At 42.1% G+C, this 23,650-nt stretch overlaps 1 protein-coding gene across 1 annotated transcript in view; it reads left to right on the forward strand.

Moving 5' to 3' along the window:
* The first annotated feature begins 20,440 nt into the window (after positions 1–20,440).
* syne1a (spectrin repeat containing, nuclear envelope 1a) overlaps positions 20,441–23,650 on the forward strand; it is a 214,427-nt gene continuing 211,217 nt past the window's right edge. The window contains exon 1 of the mRNA XM_028439484.1: positions 20,441–20,702. Within this exon, the coding sequence (XP_028295285.1) occupies positions 20,630–20,702 (73 nt within the window). The 5' untranslated portion in view covers positions 20,441–20,629. The remainder of the gene's footprint in view (positions 20,703–23,650) is intronic.

Genomic DNA, 23,650 nt, shown 5'->3' on the forward strand with positions numbered 1-23,650 from the left:
TGAGTCGTAATTGAACATATGTAATTGGCTTTGTTACTGTACTTAAGTAGTTTTTTGTGTTATCTGTACTTTGCTTGAGCATTCATTTTTTTGGCAACTTTTTGGCAACCTTTGTTTTATGGTTAACATTTTCAAGGTTTTAAAATGTTAAACTCAATGCTGCTCTGGGTTTAATTGAGCATTTGCTTTTTTTTTTTTTTTCTTAAAACATTTTATTTACAAATTGTATCTATATTGAGTGCTTATTTATCCAGGTGTACCGGTAATCACGCGATTACAATTGTCCTCAACCACGGTCGTAACCCCATGTGCGGTTGCCTGGAAATAAAATGGGGTCGTTTAACCTGCTGACCAATTAGATAATTTGGCACATGAAAAAGATCAGCAAAAAAATCCGCGCACGGCTCATATTATAGACACAAAAAATGCGATGGAACCGCACGACGGGGAGGTTTCTCCGATTAATTCGAAATTCGCCACATTCTTTACCCTAATATAAGCAAAAAGTTACATTATGTCCCTGCCCAAACCAAACAGGAAGTCAGCCATCTTGGGTCAAGGGTCAAATTCAATTTCTAATAATAAAATTTAAAAACATTAATTAAATTTTCTATATATATATATAATAATTTTTAAAAATCCTGTTTTGCAAGCACCATTTTTCATTCAATGTATTGTAATGTGTGCAATAATAATACTGTGCTCCCTAAAATTGGACTTATTTGTGAGAATGTTCTAAGTTGGGTGTCCTCAAACTTAAAAAATAATAATAATAATAATTATAGACCCCACAGTTGTGAATGTTAGGGTACAAGTGTTTTATTCAGAAACTAATCTGATGGCTTTTACATTGATTTGACGACTAACGCTAAACTATGGAAACAACTCTGTGGATAAGGAGCATTTTTTAATTAAAAAAAAAACAAAAAAAAAAACTTGTCTACATAATAAATTTTTCCACTATTCAGGATGTAGACTGTTTTGAGAAAAGTAAGTAATTACTGCCCTCTAGTGGCAAAAGTGACACTACAAGAAATGCAATATTTTTAAGACAGCAATGCATGTTTTGTTATTGCAATTAAATAAAATAATTTATTTTATTGCATAATACATAATTGTGACCACCACCAGCCCTCACTAAAGAAGGGTAAGAAACACTTTATTAAAGAGAGAGTATACAGGTAAAGTATAAAGATTGAGTACGAGAGAATATCCGGATGTATGAGAAAGCATGTTGCCGCTTTCATTCCGTTAGTACTGCATCTACAAACACATCTACAGACGGTGGAAACGTTGCTCCTCACCTGCAGTCAGAGGAAGACATTTTGCTACTAAACGGCAACAAAGAAATTACCAAACTATGGGAAGAGATTTGTGGCCTGTCATGGTTAGGTGTGGACCCAAATGCAGAGAGAGATGGAGGCAGAATGCAGGCATAAAGTTTGTGCAACCAGTCCATGTTTATTCCCAAACTTAACTCCAAAAAAGACACAAGGAGGTAGAGGAAGCAAGGAACAAAAATAGCAGTACATGAGGATTTTAGACATTGACAATACACAATGAAACAGAGTTTCGGTGGCCTCCCATGAGGCGACGCACGCAAGGCCAAGGAGCAGGACTCTGGCGGCCTCCCATGAATCGGCACAGGCGAGGCCGAGGAGCAGGACTCTGGTGGTCTCCCATGAGGCAGCACAGGCGAAACAGACGGCGACACCTTCGTCGGGCCGGACGAAGGGGGCTCTGGCGAGACAGACGGCAACACCTCCGGTGGGCCGGATGAAGAGGGAGCCGGAACTGGCGCCAGAATTGGTGGCCGGGTACGGGAAGCCGGAGCGATTTTTTATGTTTTAAGAGTAATTAAAAATTTATACATATAAAATATTATTGCCATTTTCATTGCAGCAAGACAATTCCGTTATTTCCGTCTGTTTTCCGAGGTCATTAAAAATCAAAGCAGTAGTTAATGAGAACAAAAGCCTGACGTGGCTTCTCTTTTCTCTGATTTCTGCTGGACGTTAGCGACCTGAAGCAGCAACTGGCTCGCAATCAATCTATGTTCCCAGAAAACCCCCCTCAACCTCCATCTGACTGCACCAGAAACTGAGCCCACACTCAGGAGTTACGCTCACGGTTCGTTTGACTCCAACAGTTGTTGGAAGAAGCAGCACAACTTCATACAATCCTGCTGCAAACTCAATAATTTCATTTTACTGATAACTTTGACCTCTTTTGGAAACATGCTGATCTATTCAAAAAAGATGGTGTTCACCCAAATTTGCATGGAGCACAAATAATAAAATTAAATCTACAGTCCGTGATTCACAGCTCCACACACGCATGACTAGCTGAGAATAAACCAGCAGCTACAACAAACACTTCCATAGATAAGCCCTTTACTCAAAGCACAGAGCACATATACCCCATAAACATTATGATGAGCAGTACAAAGCAACATACAATACAAACTAAAGCCCACAATAGAGGAGTTAACCAAAAAAATCTCATTAAAATTAAAACTACGAACAGAACACAAAACAATGAAAAAACTATTAAATGTGGACTATTAAATATCAGATCGCTTTCATCTAAATCTCTTTTAGTGAGTGATCACTAAATGAAGATTTTGTTGCTCTTAATGAAGCCAGCCCTCCCAATTATAGTAATCACCATATTCCTCGTGAGAGTGTTCGGAGAAGAGGAGTGGCAGCAGTTTTTCACTCAAGCTTATCAGTTACCCCAAAAACCAAACTTAACCAAAATTCATTTGAAAGCGTCTCCCTTGAAATTTGTAATCCCAAAAACAAGATAGAAATACGCATAGCATTGGTTATAGTTTACCGTCCTCCAGGTCCATATTCAGAGTTTTTCTCTGAATTCTCTGACTTTCTCACTGATCTGGTGATGAGCATTGATAAAGCTATCATAGTAGGTGAATTTAACATTCATGTTGAAGATGAAAACAACAGCTTAAATAAATTGTTTACCTCACTATTAGATTCAATCGGCTTTACACAAAATGTAAACAAAACAACTCATTAGCTTAATCATGCCCTGGACCTTGTTCTAACATATGGTCCAGACATTAATCACCTGACAATATAGTCTGGCTTTAGAGCCCATCACAGCACAGAGACTGCCTTACTAAAAGTAACCAATGATCTCCTCTTAGCCTCAGACAGAGGGTTGGTCTCAGTTCTATTTCTCTTGGATCTCATTGCAGCCTTCGATACAGTGGATCATCATCTACTGCTGCAGAGACTGGAAAGCGTTTTTGGTATTAAAGAAACAGCGCTGGGTTGGTTTAAATCCATCTATCGGACAGAACCCACTTTGTTCATGTTAATAATACTCTTTACATTATATATGCTTCCACAAGGTAACATTATCAGAGAACATAATATAAATTGCCATTGCTATGCAGATGATGCACAGCTTTATCTCTCAATTAAATCTGACAAAACTCATCAATTATTAAAACTCCAGGCTTGTCTTAAAGATGTCACATCCTGGATGAGCCGTAACTTTCTCTTTCTTAACCAGGATAAAACTGAAGTGATTTTATTTGGTTCAAAACACCTTAGAGACAAATTATCAGAGCAAATAGTGTCTCTGGATGGCATTAATCTTTCACCCAGCACCACAGTAAAAAACGTAAGCGTTATTTTTGATACTGATTTATCTTTTAACTCTCATATTAAACAAATCACAAGGACAGCTTTCTTCCACCTCCGTAATACCTAGGTGTTAGTGAACTGTGATGTTATAGTTGTGCATATTGTGCTTATTGTGTTGTGTCGTGAAATTGAAGGTGGTGACAGCACCCAGTTTAAGTATAATATTGGTGGCTGTGAACCGAGGGAAAGAATGAGTGGTTATACCTAAAACTGGTATTTGGGATCAACGTGTCTAAGGTTAAGCCCAGTACGAGTTTATCCCACAACTCAAGGCCAGTGCATCCATGACCAATGTTTGTGCAAGAACCACTTCTGCGAACCCATGCTCAGCCCGGGCTCTAAGGTGCTGTCAGGCCGGCAGAAACAACTGGAGCTAAGGAGCCCCAGGCCACCAATGACCAAGCAGCCCCCAGACGCCCCAGAGATCCCAGGCCAAGACCGCCCCCCACATACACACCCAAGAAAGCAACGAGGAGCCGAGCACCCCAACCCCCTGCCCCGAGGCAGCCAGCCATTGCCTCCACCCCAGCACCCAACCCCCTTAGGGGAGGGACCAGAAAGCCCCCCACCCAAGACTCCAGTGGTGGAGCAGGAGCCCACACCCAGGAGATGACAAAGACCACGCTGGACAGGCATCCAGCAGGCGCCCGAGGCAGGCGGGCCTAGAGTCAGCAGAGACTGGACCCCAGGCCAGAAGGAACCGAAAAAAAGCAGCACCAGCTGCAGCCCACCCAAAGACGACCCCCGCATCCCCGGCCACCCAGGGCACCAAGGGGACACCACAAGTTGTTCCACCGGCTCCCCAGAGCACCATCCAGCAGGGCCGCACAGCCCACAAATAAACCCCTTTATAACACTACAAAGTACAGAGTATGTACACCTCTTTGCACATCCAACCTTCAAACACGTACTCATTTGGCCATAATTGACAACTCTACTTAAGCTCCCACTATATGAATACAGACTGACGGGCACTGTACTAGAGGTGTTTATAATAAAAATATACTAAATGAGTAAAATAAAACTAAAAACTAAACAATATGTATAGAAAAAGCACACAAAACGACAACAAAAACACACAAAATTACTCCAAAAAACATCCATTACAGAAAAATACACTAAACAACAAAAATATGAAAATTAGCAAAAAACAAACACATTTATCATGCGCATGTCCCATAGAATTGTAACAGGGAAATCGCACACGCTATTTTACTTTGCACCCGCAAATATACCCCTTTATAATGCTACAGAGTATGTACACCTCTTTGTACATCCAAACACATACTCATTTGCCCATATTTGACAACTCTACTTAAGCTCCTCCCACTATATGAATACATACTTCCGATGGGCACTGTACTAGTGAGAGACAAAAAAATCCATAAAATCACATTGTAGGATTTTTAATGAATTTCAAACGTTTTCTGTAAGTCTTCACAAGGTTTTCACACACTGTTGCTGGTATTTTGGTCCATTCTTCCATGCAGATCTCTTCTAGAACAGTGATGTTTTGAGGCTGTCGCTACGCAACATGGACTTTCAACTCCCTCCAAAGATTTTCTATGGGGTTGAGATCTGGAGACTGGCTAGGCCACTCCAGGACCTTGAAATGCTTCTTATGAAGCCACTTCTTCGTTACCTGGGCTGTGTGTTTGGGATCATTGTCGTGCTGACAGACCCAGCCACGTTTCATCTTCAATGCCCTTGCTGATGGAAGGAGGTTTTCACTCAAAATATCATGATACATGGCCCCATCCATTCTTTCCTTTACACGGATCAGTCGTCCTGGTCCCTTTGCAGAGAAACAGCCCCAAAGAATGATTTTAGCATCCCCATGCTTTACAGTAGGTATGGTGTTCTTTGGATGCAATCATTCTTTCTCCTCCAAATACGACAAGTTGAGTTTTTACCAAAAACTTCTATTTTGGTTTTATCTGACCATATGACATTCACCCAATCCTCTTCTGGATCATCCAAATGCTCTCTAGCAAACTTCAGACGGGCCTGGACATGTAGTGGCTTAAGCAGGGGGACACGTCTGGTACTGCAGGATTTGAGTTCCTGGTGGCGTAGTGTGTTACTGATGGTAGCCTTTGTTACTTTGGTCCCAGCTCTCTGCAGGTCATTCACTAGGTCCCCCCGTGTGGTTCTGGGATTTTTGCTCACCGTTCTTGTGATAATTTTGACCCCACGGGATGAGATCTTGCGTGGAGCCCCAGATGGAGGGAGATTATCAGTGGTCTTGTATGTCTTCCATTTTCTAATAATTGAAAGTAAGTGAAAGTTGATTAGGATACTCTTATATTTTTCATATCAGGCTATCATATCATAATACCCGTCCGACTGTAATACCGGTCCGTCGGAAACACTTCCGTTGTGGCCGGTTTGCATTCGTGTTGTGACCTGTTTGCATTCGTGTTCGTTTCTGTAAATGCATTCACCTGACACTTCCCAGCCACCGTATTGACCTCTTCTTTTTTGCGATTTTTATTTCTTGCTGGAAGCTCATCGACTCCATGTTCTTTCCTTGTTGTTTTGTTCTCCGATGGTACATGTTGTCGTCTGTCTTTATCAGAACTGATAGCAGTGTGACTGGTGAAGTAAAACAAGTTGGATGTGAAAAGTTTTACTCCAGCCTTGTTTAGACACAGTCCATCTGCTCTAAAAAGATGACGACGTTCCCAAAAAATAGGAAAATTTTCTATAAAATTTAGTGAAAGGGCAGCACAAGCCGAAGACAAAAATTTATTCAGAGAGTAAATCCTTGAGAATTTCAGATCTCCTTTGTGGACTGGAGGTATCTGGCCACTGATGAACACTTTAGGCTGCAAACAGCTCACAGTTTTTAGCAGATGGGTGAAATCCTGCTTTAACACCTCAGACTCCTCCTTGGCTAAATCATTTAACCCAAAATGAATCACAACATTTTTCAAATGTGGGTAATCTGCAACGATATGCAAGATTTTGTCAGCCAGGTCTGATACTGTGTCATTAGGTAAGCAGATCACTTTCACGTTGCTGCTAAACATCTTCTGAGCATCTTTAACAGAAACGTCTCCCACTATCAGTGTGTGAGGTTGTTGCTTTGGCCTACCATATCGCTTTTGTTTTCCTGAAGCACTTTCAGTCTTCGCAGTTCCAGAAGGTTGTGTGTTGACCTCATTAGAGCCAGATCCTAGGTCATTCAGCAATGGGGCGAATCGATTACCCAGTTCTACATGAAACTGGGTTTGTAACTTGGTGATACTCCTGCCTTTAGCAGATGTCCACTTTTGTGCCTGGGCAGACAAGGGAGTTGATGTTGAGGCTGCAGTCTGCGAAGCCAGTGCAGACCAGTCCGTCTCATTATTGATATCAGGGCGCTTTGATCGGCCCGTTAGCCTTTGAAGTGGATATGACTTTTTATTAGGCTTAGCTCCCAGAGTATTCCAGGGAGGACTCGCACCTGTTGGCTTATCCTCCCTAGGCCTTATAGCTTTGTTAGCACGGGCTGGTAGCGAGTTAGCTTTATCCACTCCGCTGTTTTGAAACAGCGACACAGTCGTATCATTATCATATCCACAGTGTCCATTAACCTCAATGTTTACTTGTATTCCTCGCACTGTAGTCTCCAGTTCAGTAATCTTTTGGAGAAGACTGCTGTATTCTGTTTTGGAAAGAGCCATTCTTCTGCTAGTTAGCTTGCTACTTAGCTTTCCAGTTGAGCCAGCAAATAAAAAAGCAGTAGATGATTACCTCAGAGCCAGGGTCAGATGGTAAATGAACACGCAGTAACATTTCGACCGAAACCCAGGTCTTCTTCAGGCTATAATGCACACTAAAATAATAAAAAATCAAAGGTTTAAACTGTGTTTCTGTCTATTGCATGAGATGCTGTTTGCTCGATGGTCTCACCCAGAGTGAGCTCTGTGGGAACTCTGCAGTCACTAAACAGGTGCAACTGGCACTCCTCCAATCCAACATCCAATCAGGAGGGGGCAAAGGAGCTGCCCGGTCCTCTGTGGCAAGTTGAATTTACCCTCATTGAGCATAGTGTTAGTTCAGGCAGTCCGTGGACGTCTAGCCAGCCACACCTCCAATCAACCAACGGCCCAGATTGGCTCCTTATTGGTCAAAGCATACAGGAAGCACAATTTAAACCACGACAAGTGCCTCTTACCACCTCAGCAAGCATCTCGCAAGTATCTAAAATGATATCGCTCAGATCATCAGATGCTTCATTTGACTTACCTTGCTGCTCATCTAAAGATCCTTGACTATGACTAGCTCCAAAGCAGATCGAATTGAGGACTCTGAAACAGCGCGCGGCAGGCAAGTATTCGCTCAATCATCGCCAAATCTAACACAAATCTCCACAGGAAAGCCGTGGAGAAAAAGAAGCATCTTTCCACCATCCTTGCTGCAGCACGAGCCCCAACTGGAGGTGCTCCGGCCAAACGTGCACTGTGCTCGGCGTGCAGCAGCTGGCCGTCAACTCGGGTCCCAGCTGAGGCCATCCTCGGGACCCTGGGTAACATTCAGTCAGCTCTCGCATTCAAACCTTGGAACCACTTCAACTCCCTCCAACAGCTTCCCCCTCAGGTAAACGGCTTGTTTACTATCCCACGCACAAACGTGGAAGCCCCCACGGCGCAAAAAAAGAAAAATGATGATGGTGTCCATTACGGAGCACATCTGTCTCTCACTCTGAGCAACAGCTTTCAAATCTGCCATGTCTTAGCACAAGGACAGCTGAAATCACAGCTAATATAAAACTCCTCCCGTGTCCTTTTTGTTGGAGACCGGTGCTCCTGCATTGGCATCATCACTACAGGTGCTGCTACACGCTATGCTAACTGCTGCTACTTGCCATGCTAACTGCTGCCACTCGCCATGCTAAACTGCAGCCACTCGCCATGCTAACTGTGCCACTTGCTACATTTACTACTGCAACTCGTTACGCTAACTGCTGACACTCACTATGCTAACTACTGCTCTTTTCTGCAATTTCCACAGAAATAACCTCTGATTTATTTACCTCAGGCTTAGCTTCCCTATTGGCCTAAAGCTCTTATAAACCAACCGCTTTAGCCATTTCTATAGTTAGTGCTTCTCGACTTTTCCAAATCTGTAGCCGAACTAAAGGATACGATGAGTTAGACTCGGGGTACAGGTCCTAGCTTCGCTTCTGGTCTCTCCTACTGGAGAAGTGGAACGGCATCTCTTTTTCTACAATGATATCTTAGAAACCTCTGTATCCTTAAAACACTGGTCCAGGAAGTAAATCATGTGTTTTGCGACAACGACAATGGTCAGTATTAATAACAAGGATGTTCCTCAAATCCCATTTATTAGTAGACTTAAGAGATGGCTAACCTGGTCTTCTGTGCTGGGTAACTTCATTGTCCGAGCGGCCCGCTAACCAACTCACTGATTCTGTCTTGATTTCAGTTTTAGAAAGCCCGCCAGCTGCTTCTGGGAGCAGCTCCATCCATACTGGTTTGTCCCTCATTCGTTCAAACAGTGTTAGATTAAAGGTATTGTAGACGATGTTTAGCTTCCAGGTGGATCATCAAGACTATTGGTCCTCCTAGTTGTCAATCATGTTTACGAAAGGCCGTCGTACGTGCTCATGCTCGTGCCCGGTGCACACCGGGTCCTTTGAAAGTGGATTTTCACTTACCGGTGGCGAGTCTGACATGGTGGGAAAAGTGCAAATCTTCTTTTGTAAGGTAAGCTTGTATGACCAATGTCCACACCAACTTGTAAACAGAGCTGTGCACGAGGAAAACAGGGCTCTTGCACGCTCTCCCGCACACGTAGGCGTGTTGCGCATGCCCGTTTTTTTTCAAAATGTGGAGAGGGCGTTTCTTTTTTAAACATCGTCCACAACACCTTTAAGCAACACTTGGCAGGACTACATGCATTTCGTGGCATACTATATGCGCTCTGGCTTGGCTAAATCTACTAAAATATACGACTCCACATGGTCTTACTTTCGCTCTTTATTGCGATTTTGCCATCCCTGCCAAATGCCAAACTGTTGAACTGTCTGAGGCTTATTCTGGCAGCCAAGACAATGTGGCCGATTTTAAGTTTGAGGCTTTAAAGCTACAGTATATTGAACCATGAGACTTGTATGGAATCAACCATGCTACCCCCTCCCATCCCTATTTCGAATTCACCGGCATCCTCGTTGAACGCGTACAACTGTGGAACTTTTAGTGACAAATCTAGGAACTTTATCTTGTGTTATTGGAGAGTTGTCTGATGTTTTAGAGATTCTATAATAAAAACACGTCACTCTCTAGTTTTTGGTAGCAGGTGCTACTGTGAGGTAAGGAGTGATACATGCTTTTCAAAAGAAGGAGCAGAGGTCCAGTGTTCTCTCAGACAGCGTAAGCATCCAGCAGCCACCCAGATGCATTTGTGCTTTACGTGGTGGTCCAGCCATCTACAGAGGGATCGGGCCCCCACCCGACAGGCTTAAATGTGTGAACCCACCCAACACCCTGTTATGTTACCTCTCCACTTCCCTAGCCCCTGTGTGAATGTGTACTAAAATTGTACTGAATTGTGAGAATGCTTTAAGTCAGTGATTCTCAAACTATTCTTCTTCAGAAATCATTAAAAAATAAATAATAATAATGTTCATAACATATTTTAGAACAGCAATAATAAAGTTATTTAAGAAAACATATTTCACCATGTACTAACCCAGCTGAGGAAAATGCTGGCTTCTGATGTCATCGTCAATGACATCACAGGGTTCTTTTTTAGCAGCCTACTTAAAGTCAGTCCTGTCCTTTGGAGCAGTAACCAAGAAGGAAGGAACACAATCCTTTGCTCTCTGGTACAATTTTTTTTTTCATATAAGCTACGCGAGACAGTTAAGTCGGAGGATTCCACAATGAAGAAGTTGACTAAGCTGAAGGAGAAAATAACCGCCCCATTGGAGGAGACATTTAATGTTCCCTCAATGAAAGAGGCAATCAGTGATGTGAAGGAGAAAGCGTCAGATCTAAAGGAGAAAGTGTCTGAAGCTGTGACGCGCCAACCTAAGCCTCGGGAATATCCGATAATCGGACCAATTTGGAGGTGGACGAAGGCAGCTCTGGGTCGTATTTTCAGAGGGGTGAGGTATGCATTATCCTGGGTGATACCGATATAGGCTATAGCCTAAAAACTGCTGAACTGAATTGCATCACAACATATCTCTGCTGCCTGTTTTTTGCATTTAGTATATTCATATACTTTGAAAACACATGTGAAATGTATGTACATTAATGCTTTTTGTGTTTGGGTTTAAAAAAAATAATGATATAATTAAAATTGAGTTCTAAAAAAAAAAAAAAACTGTTGAACTGTCTGAGGCTTCCTCTGGCAGCCAAGACAATGTGGCCGATTTTAAGTTTGAGGCTTTAAAGCTACAGTATATTGAACCATGAGACTTGTATGGAATCAACCATGCTACCCGCTCCCATCCCTATTTTGAATTCACCGGCATCCTCGTTGAACGCGTACAACTGTGGAACTTTTAGTGACCTATCTAGGAACTTTATCTTGTGTTATTGGAGAGTTGTCTGATGTTTTAGAGACTCTGACATGAAAACACATGTCACTCTCTAGCTTATGTAGCGGGTGCTACTGTGAGGTAAGGAGTGATACGTGTTTTTCAAGAGAAGGAGCAGAGGTCCAGTGTTCTCTCAGAAGTTTGAGTTCACCCTCTCTGACACAGTAACTGCCAAACCATCTCCGGATTCCACTGAGACCCACCAATCATCACAGTGTGCTGACTTTATTCATAACATTGTAGTTTTTGTTTATTTATTTTTTATGGGTTTTATCCGGTTTGAATACGGTTTTCTCCTGCTAGTGTTCATTAGCCTGTGGGTTGTGAGTAATTAACAAAAAAAGTTATTTTAGACCAGTGGTTGTCAATTTTTTACAGTCCCGTAACCCTGAAGCCATGTTGTAGCCCCTACTCCTGAACACTTAAAAAACTTAATAATGTTGTTCTGCCAAACTGCCTGTGAGCTGCCTCCCTCCCTCCTGCTATATACAGGAGAAGGGCCAGGTGGAAGCCCCTCCCACTTGTGAATGTGTACACCTGATTCCTTTATTTATTTATTTTTTTTTTTTTTCTTTTCCTTGTCTGCACATGCTGTCGAAGGTTAACACTACAAGAAGTGCAATCTTTTGACAGCAATGCATATTTTATTATTGCAATTAAATAAATTTATTTATTTCATTGCATAATTAAAGGGAGGATGTAAAAAAGAGAGGGCAGTGTTATACCAAGGTGAGGGGTTGGAGGGGGGTGGGGAAGTTAACAGGGAAGAGGGATACAAGATAGGATATGGAATGGGTGGGGAATAGTTTTAAGTGATGCGATGTGAAATTGTGGTTGTGTATATTGTGTTTATTGTTGTGTTGTCAAGCCAGTTTGGTGACCAGTGTGTGGTTTAGGAATAATGGTGGTGGCTGTGAACAGAGGAAGAGGTGAGTGGAAATTCCATAAAACAGGTATTTGGGAACAACGTGTCTAAGGTTGAGCCCAGTATGAGTGTTATCCCACAGCCCAAGGCCAGTGCATCCATGACAAATGTATTTCCAAGTACCGCCACTGCAAAACCCAAGAGCCGCCCCCGGGCCCGAAGAAGCAGTCAGGCCAGCAGCAAGAGCAGGCAGCCTAAGGGCCCCCGGCGACCACCCCACGGCCAAGCAGTCCCCCGAACGCCCCCAAGATCCCAAGCCGAGAGGCAGCCATCGCCCCCCCATACACACCCGAGAAAGCCCCAAGGAGCCAAGGACCCAGCGCACCACGCCACCGATCCCACCCCCAACCCCCAGACCCCCCACCCCATCGACCCCCCCACCCCCCCACCCCACCCCCGCGCCCAACCCCCCGAGGGGAGGGCCCAGAGAACTCCCTGCCCGAGGCCCCAGCGGAGGAGCCGAAGCCCACGCCCAGCAGACGACCACAACCGCGCCGAACAGGCAGCCAGTGGGCACCCGCCGGCGAGCCCAGAGCCAGCAGGGGCCCGACCCCAGGCCAGAAGGACCCGGAACGGATGCAGCACCAGGAGCAGCCCGCCCAGGGAGGACGACCACACCCCAAGCCGCATAAGGCACCAGGGGGCCGCTGGGAGTCTCCCCGCCGGCCCCCAGGCACCCCAACCTAGCCCCCCACGGCGCCCCAGATCACCCTTCACTGATGCCGCCCGCGCCACGAGCTTCAGTTTTTTTTTTTTTTTAAAGCCAGGGCCCCCTCCAAGGGCCAAGCCAGACCGCCCCGCTGGGATGTGGCCCCCTATTCCGGCCCCCGACACCCTACCTCACGGGGCACTGCCCAAGCAGGGGCCGTACCAGTAGGTACGCAAGGGCGCGGCACGCGCCACCCGCCCCGAAAGACCCCCGCCAGGACCGGCCCGGCCAGCAGGCCAAGCACCCCGGGCCCCAGGAGCACCCCCGGGACCAGGACCCCCCAAGGGCAAGCCCCCGGGCCAAGCCCCCCGGGACGCATCCCCCACCCCCGCCCGGGACCCGGCCACGGCCCAGCAGGACCGCACAGCCCCGGACAGCCCACGGCCAGCAGCCCAGGGCCCGCCGCCCCCCGGACAGCGCCAGCCACGGAGCAGCGCCCCCCGCCGGCCCGCGAGGCTGATTCCTTTAACGACACTAACCTGTCACTGTATGCGTCCGAATATTCCCTCATATCTCCTTCCTTATCCACTGTTCCTTAATCCCTGGAAGTGTTTAAGGGGCGGCCATGATAAGGAGCGTTCCAGTTCTCTAAAAGCTAAGGAAAGGAGGCTCAATGCTTCTTTTATAACCTCCTTTAGCCTAGAAAACACTGATGCATCCTTTACCAAACGAGACCACATAATGCTGACCCACAATTACTTGCAGCGACAAGATTTAAAGGGACACGCTCATCAGAGAGTTCATGGACACTCATGAAAACTGAAAACAGACACTCTGTCATTCAAGAAAAAGAGATTAGACATTTTTAGCCACATTATGCTTTATTCAACATATTTCATTCACCTAGGAATGCTTTGTGTGGTTGTACATGTGTAGGCCTTCAATGTTATGTGGTGGAGGAGTTTAAAGTCGCTAAGTGCAGACGGTCAGTGACATATAGAGACTCTCAGGACCAACTCACCAGGGAAGCAGGAGTCAGAACAAGATCTGGCCATAGATGGGCCACCAGCACAGCAATTAGTCAGGAAGAATGTTCTCTCAAGACCAAAGACATCATTGGTAACCCCTGCACTGGAAGACAGGGTCTAGGAACAGCACACTTCCAGCAGTGGTCAAAGTCCACCCCTAGGGAGAGGAGAACCTTGATCCAGGATGAAGCCCGAAACTTTGAGGAAGGAGGGAGAAGAGCAAAATCCATTGAGCTTGCAAATGAAGGTGCCTGGACGAGGTGGAACTTCTCCAAGAGAACCATCACATAGACTGAAATGTGGCGGCTGGAGCCCATCCGGAAATTCTTTCTACTCCAAGCAGTGTATGACTCCTTAAACACATCATAAAATTACTATTAGGGCTTCATACACATGCCCAAAGTGATTTTTTCATTGATTCCCTCAAACGTTAGAGGGTGATTAGCTCCTTTCTTACTGCAGAGTGAGCACAAACACCTCGCTCCAATTTGATGACTCGCGGCACTGAGCTGGAGAAGCCGCGCCTCCAGGAAGCTCTCTGCCGTGATTGACATGTAAACAGACATGCCCACGAAGGTCAGCATTTGAGCATCCTTCGCGCAGTGCTATGTATGTATTTTCTACAGTCTATGTATGTACCGGTGAATCCCCCGCCCCCACGCTCTGTCTCATGTTTATAAAGCAGCATGAGCTTGGCTACGGAGTGGGAGGGAGGAGGGTGGGCCGTCCTCTGACTTTACGTCACCATGCGAGGAGGAGGAAGTCAGTGTCCCATCTAAATCGGCCGGTTTGTGTAGTGTTGCTCAGAAAGTGACTTTTCAGAAGCTAAAACTCTGGAAAACAGTTTGGGAAAATAAACCTCAAACACTATGTTTTTGGGGTTCTTAGAACAAATGGAGATTGGTGAAAAATAGCATAACATGGGACCTTTAAGTAGGGGATGGGTGAGGACCCACTGTGCAGGTTGTGTGGTGGTAAAGGAACAATGGCACACATGTCAGGGTGCAAGTCTGCATTGAAACAGGGGAGATGGGCGCCATGATAGGGTGCTGGCAGTGCTCACAGACATCCTGGAGCAAGAGAGGAGGAAGACGCAACCAGCCAAAGCAAGACCACTGTTGAGCACCATCACCTTTTTGAAAGGGCCATAAACCGATCTTCCACAGCCAAGCCAGGCAGAATCTCCTGCAGTCAGCCCAGGAGCAGTACTGTCCACCACTCAAAGACCTGACATCGTCATGTGGTCTCCAGAGGGGAAGAAGATCATCCTGGTGGAGCTGACAGTGTCGTTGGAGGAGGGCTGTGAGGAAGCTGCAGAGAGGAAAAAAGCCAAATACCAGCAACTTGCCCAAGACTGCTGGGATAAGGGGTGGACAACATGGCTGATGACGGTGGAAGACAAAAAAAGGTGCTGGAAAAACATTTACAATATTTACAGTAGTACTTACAGCCAGTACCAACATCCCAGCCAACTCTGCTCTTAAAAGAAAAATCATTGCTTATATATTCTCCTCCCCTGGGCAAGCTAAATACAGTAAAGCAGGGGTTCTTAAACAAAACAAAAGAAAATAATAACAATGCTTACATAAAATAACAGAAACAAAACCTCTTCATACTTCTTACAGTAAATGAAATTTAGATATCACAAAGTTGTTATTCATCTACAAATATCATAAATACAGATTCTAAACATGCTGTAATGTTTGTGCTGTTTTTGTGTTCCTGTTGACATGCAGACCAACAACAAACTTTCAAATTAGATTTTTTGCAAAACTGCTGACTGTGTGAAAAAGAGATTAGCAACTGTGACAGTTGTTGCGTCCTCCTGCCTGTGCAATGATTAGATAAGAAAAAAAAACATCTTAAAAGGCTAAGCAGGCTCTGGCATTGGTTGGAGGGTTTCCTATTGTACTCAATGAGCTTTGTGTCCACTCTTTGCAACATGCAGCGTTTACCCTCTCTCTGTATTTTGCTGAATGTGTTTGATCCTGTGGGACTGTGAGCGGTGGAGGTCACCTCCAGCCAAGCTGCTTCAAAACCAAGGATTCAGCAGTGGTCTGTGTGTGTGTGTGTGTGTGTGTGTGTGTGTGTGTGTGTGTGTGTGTGTGTGTGTGTGTGTGTGTGTGTGTGTTTAAATGGTAAAATGTGGAAAAACTTGATATGAAACATATTTTAATAATTGTTAATTACATACGTGTAGTACAACTGTACATAGAACTGTAAAATGGTGCAGTTTAGCATTAAAATATAATAAACTGTGCATCGTCTCTGCCGTACCAGGAAATAGCGATGTTTTGTCATTTAGGCTATGAAAAGCACAAAATGCTGACACCTTCAAATTTATAGGTACTGTAGGCTATCGGAAATGGAAAAATAAATAATTTATAATTATATTATACTTAAAACTAATAATCAAAATATATATTCACTCTTGGGTAGGCACTGCCTACCTTGACTGCACGTCACTGTCCACCTCATCATAGCCAACCAATCAGATTAAACGTAATCCACCACATCATAGCCAACCAATCAGATTAAACGTAATCCACCACATCATAGCCGACCAATCAGATTAAACGTAATCCATCACATCATAGCCGACCAATCAGATTAAATGTAATCCATCACATAGCCGATCAATCAGATTAAACATAATCCACCACATCATAGCCGACCAATCAGATTAAACGTAATATACGGCACCAAAACTGCATTGAATGTTAAAAAATATATATTGTACATTTTGATAAACTTTTTAATTTGTAAAGATGCCTTTGTGGAAAATAAATAAAGTTCTAATTGTGCAAGATTTGATCTCTTTCTTGTTACGTTTCTACATGAGATGTTTACTGTATGCAAGGGAACCGTACCAAGATTTATTCCCAAAAATAAAAGTGGGGAATGAAAGTAACAAATAATTTTTACTTTGAGTATTTTATAATTGAGCTACTATTTGCTTGTACTTGCTTTTGTTTTAAAAAGGGTTTTGAATTTTAGTTTGAAACCAGTCCAGGATCATTTTACATTTTGCTCACAATGCATTATGGGGTGGTACCAGATGTAGTTTACATATGGGTATTTCTCGTGTACTCAATCTTTTCATACTATAATGTGAACACACTACATACTCATTTTGATGTCAGACTTAGTAAGAATATGACATTCCTAACACAGCTTTTGAGTTTGCTCCGTTTATGACATCATAAAAGGAATAACTTCTACTGTGGCAGGTAAGGCAAATTTATTTGTATAGCGCATTTCATACACAAGGCAACTCAATGTAATTTACATGATCAAAAAGTGCAACAGAAAACATTCAACAGCTTACAACATTTCAAATCATCAACAAACACATTACATCAACAACATGACCAAAAATTTCCCTCTCAATCATACGCAGTAGAGAAAAAAAAGTGCCTTTATCTTTGATTTAAAAATGTTCACATTTTTGTTTGTTCCACTTTTTTGCAGCATAACAACTAAAAGCAGCATCACCATGTTTACTGTGAGCTCTGGTCTCCACTATCTGACCTGTGTCCATAGATCTGAGAGACCTGCTGGGTTCATACCTGACTAACATCTCACTGATGTATTCTGGACCAAACCCATTCACAGATTTATAACCAGCAGCAGAACTTTACAGTCTATTCTGAGGCTGACTGGGAGCCAGTGTAAAGACTTTAAAACTGGACTAATGTGCTCTGACCTCTTTGTTCTGGTTCAGACCTGAGCTGCAGCGTTCTGAACTTTAGGTGGTAGAAGATGTTTTTGTGATAGATTTGATCTGATGATGAATGTCAGATCTGAGTCAATCAGAACACCGTTTTTGACTTGGTCTTTATCTTCTAAAGATCAAGACTCTGATACTTGCTGACAGCAGTCCTCTTTTCCTTGTTACCAAAGACAATCACCAGAGGGAGGTTCTGCAGCCTTCAACAGTCTGTGATTAATTCGCTAACTAGAGCATCAGCTGCACACTATTTAAGGGAGAGTTAAGGTCCCTTAGGAGAGCTCTTCTTCTCTGTTTCATTGTTTACTACCAAACCACAGAGTTGGAATTTCCGTCACAGATTTTATTTTGGCATCACAACTGTTTTTATTCTCTTTCGGTCAACATAAGAGGTTTACATCGACTTCTTAACTTTTCGTGTTTTATTTAGAGCAACCAAAAGCAGCACAAGTTGTTATTTTGACTGAAAAAGCTACGAAATGATCTAATCAGGCTGAATGTTTCACTCCAATAGAAATGGGATGTTTACAGGCAGTTGGGCCGTGTGACATCATCAATCATGTGATTTCAAGATGGAGGAACACAGGCTGTTGAACTGTAAAGTAGTCCCATTTTTAAAAGTTAATGAAACAAATATGTGCAAAATAATGTGTTTTGTTAGGTATAGATCTACTAATAAGTACATTTGAAAGTTTTTAGGCCGAACTTGTAAAAACAGTGGAGGATCCATTTAATATCTAATTTTCCGCCTCTGCCTTTATTGAATAATGTCGTGGCCAGAGTTCTGTAGCTGTTTTTCAGCTCTTAAAGAGCTCTCTACAGACGATGATGATGATGATGATGATGATGATGAAAGGACTCTAATGGGATTAGAAAAGAGATGAGCTGTTTATCACCCCTCCCTCCTCCTGCGTTTCAAACACAGCCATTGATCCGTAGCAAACGATCTTTGAGGAGATGTTCTATTATGTGTGTGTGTGTGTGTGGTGTGTGTGCGGCTTTGGTGTGTCTTTAAATTGATTGTTTACATTGACTTTTTTTTCTTCAGTCACTAGATGTACAGTGAAATGTTTTTGTTTTTTCTCGTAAAGGTGTAAAATGATTCTAAAATTTAAATGAAATTAAAAAATATCAGCATGTTCACTATATTCTGAGTTAGTTCATCACTGACTTTATTTCTTCTTTGTTGTCAGTGTAAAGTTCTGTAGTTTCATAGGTAGTTTTATTCTGTTTTACTTATTACTTTGGATGTGATTGGTTCTGTATATGGAGCCCCAGCCATGACATGGTAACACTGTATATATGTATACATATTTTATCACCTGATCTATTTGGTACTTAACATGTGGTTGAGCACTGAGATGAGCTTTTATTTTGGTACTTCTGGTTGTTCGTTATTTGTTATTTGTTATGTCTTTAGTTAAGTTATTTGTTGTATAGTATTGCTAGTTGTTTTTTTTTTTTTTTGTGTGTTTGTTGTGTGTTAAGTGCTCTTTTTATGCACTGCAGGTTTGCACTGGGGGTTGGGGGGGATTGCTATTTCATCTGTGCTGTATGTTTAACATGGGGCATATTTGACAATAAAGAACCTTGAATCCTTGAATCCTTGAATTAATTTTCATATTAGCTAAATATTTAACCCATGACATTCAAATTTAACATTTAGATTTAGATTTATTATTTAACAATAAGATTTAACATTTTTTAAGATTAGCATTTAGATTTAACATTTAGATTTAATATTTAACATTTAGATTTAGATTTAACATTTAGATTTAGATTTAACATTTAGATTTAGATTTAACATTTAATATTTCTATTAAAATTTATATCTAACTTCAGCATTTAGATTTAGCATTTAACATTTAGATTTAACATTTTTTAAGTTTAGCATTTAGATTTAACATTTAACATTTAGATTTAACATCGAGCATTTATATTTAAACATTTCCATTTAACATTTAAATTTAATATTTAACATTTAGATTTAGATTTAACATTTAGATTTAACATTTAATATTTCTATTAAAATTTATATCTAACTTCAGCATTTAGATTTAGCATTTAAATTTGACATTAACATTTAGATTTAACATTTAATGTTTAGATTTAACATTTACCATTGACATTATATTTTACGAGAAAAATATTACTGGAAATATGGTCAAAAGTAACAAAAAAATGTACATACATTTTTTAAACGTGGTTTGTTGCTAAAGATTGGAAAAAGTTGCTGTTTATTTTAGCATGTGCAACTTTACAATAAAGCTTAAAGAAGAGAGCTCCCGATATCACAATTAAACTTTAACTAAAGAGAAAAAACCGGAAAGTTTGATGTTAAATCTAAATGTTAAATGTTAAATCTTAATACTAGATGTTAAATTTAAATGCTAAACGTAAATATCCATTTTAATGGAAATGTGAAATGTTTATTCTAAATTGAAATCTAAATCTAAATGTCACGGGTTAAATATTTAGCTAATATGCAAATTAATCAGAAGTACCAAAATAAAAGCTTAACTCAGTGCTCGGACACACGTTAAGTACTGGGGAAGGCAATCAGGTGATTGAAAAAAAAAAAATTATATATATATATATATATATATATGACAAATATTTTTTGCACACAGATTTTTTTGCACACACAAAATCTTTATCACCCTATATTGATCCTATGTTTACATGTTACACTTAGAAAACAGCATTTCTTTATTTATTTTAATTAACAAATGATGCCAAATGAAAAGGGAAAAATACATGCAGTACTGGTTATTGACTGCAGGGGGCAGTGTTTGCTGCACAGGAACACCTTCCTGTTTCTGTAGCAGTAGAAACTCAGGCGAGAGGATATTCTTGTTCAGTGCATACAGACCTTCAGACAGACATGCTTGCTTAGTGTATGCACTCACATCATCATCTTCATCATCTTCATCCCCAGAGGAGGAGGAGGAGCCTAGCTTTAGTGTGAAGGTCGCTAAAGTAACAGGAACTATAGTAACAGACTTTAACTTTGATGCTGCAGCCTGGTGTAAAGGAACTGGAGCTGTTAGAACAGAGAAGAAGTCACCATGGCTTCACCAAACCAGCTCCATGGACTGTCTGCACCATGGAACATCACCAACGTGATGCAGAAGCTTCAAGGTAAGAGAAAAAAACGCTTAGTCACTGTGTTCAGAGCTGCTGTGTGTCAGCATTACCAGAGGTGACCTAGACATACTGACATAGTGCTCAGTGGGACACAGAGGGAATGGAAGAGGACATCCATTCCTACTGAAAAATAAAATTCCATTTTTTATACCATGTCCTTGTAGAACATGCTGGAATGTTCTCCCTGTGGAGTCAGTGCTGCAGAAAAATGTCCTCCTAGATATTAAATGTTTGGCATGGAAGGACAGCAGTGATAGTGATTAGGGCTGGGTGATATTTCAAGATATATCGTGTTTTCCATTTTGGTGATATGGAAAATTACAATATCGCCTATATCGAGCTTATTTTGTATTTAAATACTCCTTTTAGTAGTCGCTGCTTTCACTACTTCTCAGAACAGCATTAAAAGCTCATTTAGATGCATTTCTGAGTGCGTTCTAATACTGCATTCACACCGGATGCGTCACAAAATGTCTGTACGTCCAGATTACATACAAAGTCAATGGATAGATGCGTCCCAGATGCAAAATCTTTCTTTTGCAGCGGTGCGATCTGATCCGCGCGTCGTTCGTTGGCCGATCTTACGCATATCCGCACATTTGCAAGAGTTGAAAATATTAAACTCCTGCGGCTGTTTTGCATGACGAATGCCAATCAGAGTCTTTGTTGACGATAACGTCAGGGACACGGACACCGGTCTGTTCACCCATTCAACCATGGAGTAGAAGCTGTGTGTGACCACCTGGAGCTGTATGACATGGTCTTTATGACCAGGACTAGGAAGGATTAGGTGTGGAGGAGAATCAGTGAGGAGGTGGTAGTAGCAGGTAAAAGTTCTCTCTGTAGCACTGAGCTAGCATAGCATTAGCCGCTAGTCACACCGGCTTTTTTCACTGGTGGTTTATATTTATGAGAAGAAAAAAGGAGCACAGTTCCTTGCTTCAGCAGACAGTAAAACTCACTAAGTTGGATGTGTTGCTGGGGGCGGGGCTTCGCTTCAGACGCACGTCTGAAGCAAAGCCCCGCCCCCCAGAATGTCCCCATTTTGGGGACATTTTTTGATCCTGTGGATCCTGCAGTACGTTTCGCACGGCACACACGTCCAGTGCTGCAGAAGACGCATTCGGTGTGAACGCAGCATAACTCAGACCTTCACCTAAACATCCACAGTGCAGAACTCACTCACACATGCTGCATTGACCTGCAGAATTCAAATCTGCCAAAAGCTGGAGACAAATCTCAACGGGGGTCGCCATATTGGACAATCCAAAATGGGAATGGAAAAGAATGGAAATTCATTCATTCATTCACTCACGTTGGGGGAAAAAATGCCATTTTTGTCCATGTCCTTGTAGAACATGCTGGAATGTTCACCCTGTGGAGTCAGAGCTGCAGAAAAATATCCTTCTAGGTATTGAATGTTTTGCATGGAAGGACATCAGCGATAGTGATGTAATGTCATAGTATGGAGGATGTAGATCAGATACAGAGACATTTATTCAGAGCTAGGGCTGGATGATATGGACCAAAAGTCATATCGCAATATTTTTTCTTTTTTTCTCAAAATGACGATAGCAGTATACGATAAAAATCTCTATATTTTTAATCCAATTAAGTCTGACCAGAAAAACAATTCTAGGTTAAATTTTCTGATGTAAAATGAAACACAGGCACATTTATTAACAAACAGCTGCACAATATTGTTCTACTTTTGGCTTTTTCTCTTCGAAGGGACAGCACGTGTAAGTCCTGTAATGTGTCAATTTTTTAAATCTTTTTTCCTTGCACTAACATGCATAGCACGTAAACTCCGGGTCACTAGGTGTCAGTGAACGCACCATCAGACCTCGTTAAACTACGTCACTCAATGTATTTTAGCAAAAGCTGATTACACTTTTTTTTCATAAAACATGCTCGACACTTGTTATGTATGTGGTTACTTTAAGAATTTAAGAACTTGAAGCAAAAGTAAAAAGTAATTTGACAGTTTGATAAATGTACCGCTTGTACTTGAATTACAGTTAGTTACCATTCATTTGATCCCACAGGTTTAAAAAAATAAATAAATAAATTGTATTTCATATAATTTTGTACCTGTAAAGGTGAAATGTGTAATTGTTGATATTGCGATACATCGCAATGTATATTGTACTGTTTAGCACCTTGACAAATCATATCGTGACATGTAAATTGTATCTTATTGGCAGATTCATGGCAATGTACAGCCCTAATTTGCTCACACAAAAAATTGCATTAATTTTGCGTTATGCCACAGAAGTCGATGCTGTGATTTTCATTGGTTAGCAGTTTGTTTATTGTGTTAATGCACATGCTGAGTGGGTGCAGTGTGTAGTACATTGGTGGGAAATGAAGCAAATAATGATAATAATAATGAAGCTGATTCTTAAAGAATCACTGAACTCATTAATTCTTTTATTTTATAATTATTATCCATCATAACTTGCAGAAGCATATCTTTTCTCAGCTGATATTGGGTTGATATGTGGTACAGTATAGGCAGGGGGCGGGCTCTATTGCAGGTGATTGTGTCTAACCTTGAGCTAACAATGATGTCGACCTCTTTCTTTGCAGTGTTTCAGCTTTTATTCATCAGCACCTTTAAAGTCACATGATGTGAAAATGAAGTGCAGCTCATTTTGAAGCCTGCTGCACTCTCTCTCTCTCTCCGTCTCTCTCTCTCTCCGTCCTCTGTGCATGCAGACGTCTTTAGATCACAGCCCTCACTGACAGGGACAGATCCATGATGCTTGAAAAGCAGCAGAAAGTCAGCTGACACATGAGAGAGATCCAATATGGCCGCTGCCTGTGTGGCAGGTTCTGTTAAAGCCTAGAACAGCATCAGCAGACACGTGGCTGCTCTGCATCACCGTGTGCGTGTGCGCGTGCGTGTGCGTGTGTGTGTGTGCGCGCGCGTGTGTGTG

The sequence above is a fragment of the Gouania willdenowi genome, chromosome 24 (genome assembly GCF_900634775.1).
Source record: "Gouania willdenowi chromosome 24, fGouWil2.1, whole genome shotgun sequence".
Lineage (NCBI taxonomy): Eukaryota > Metazoa > Chordata > Actinopteri > Blenniiformes > Gobiesocidae > Gouania > Gouania willdenowi.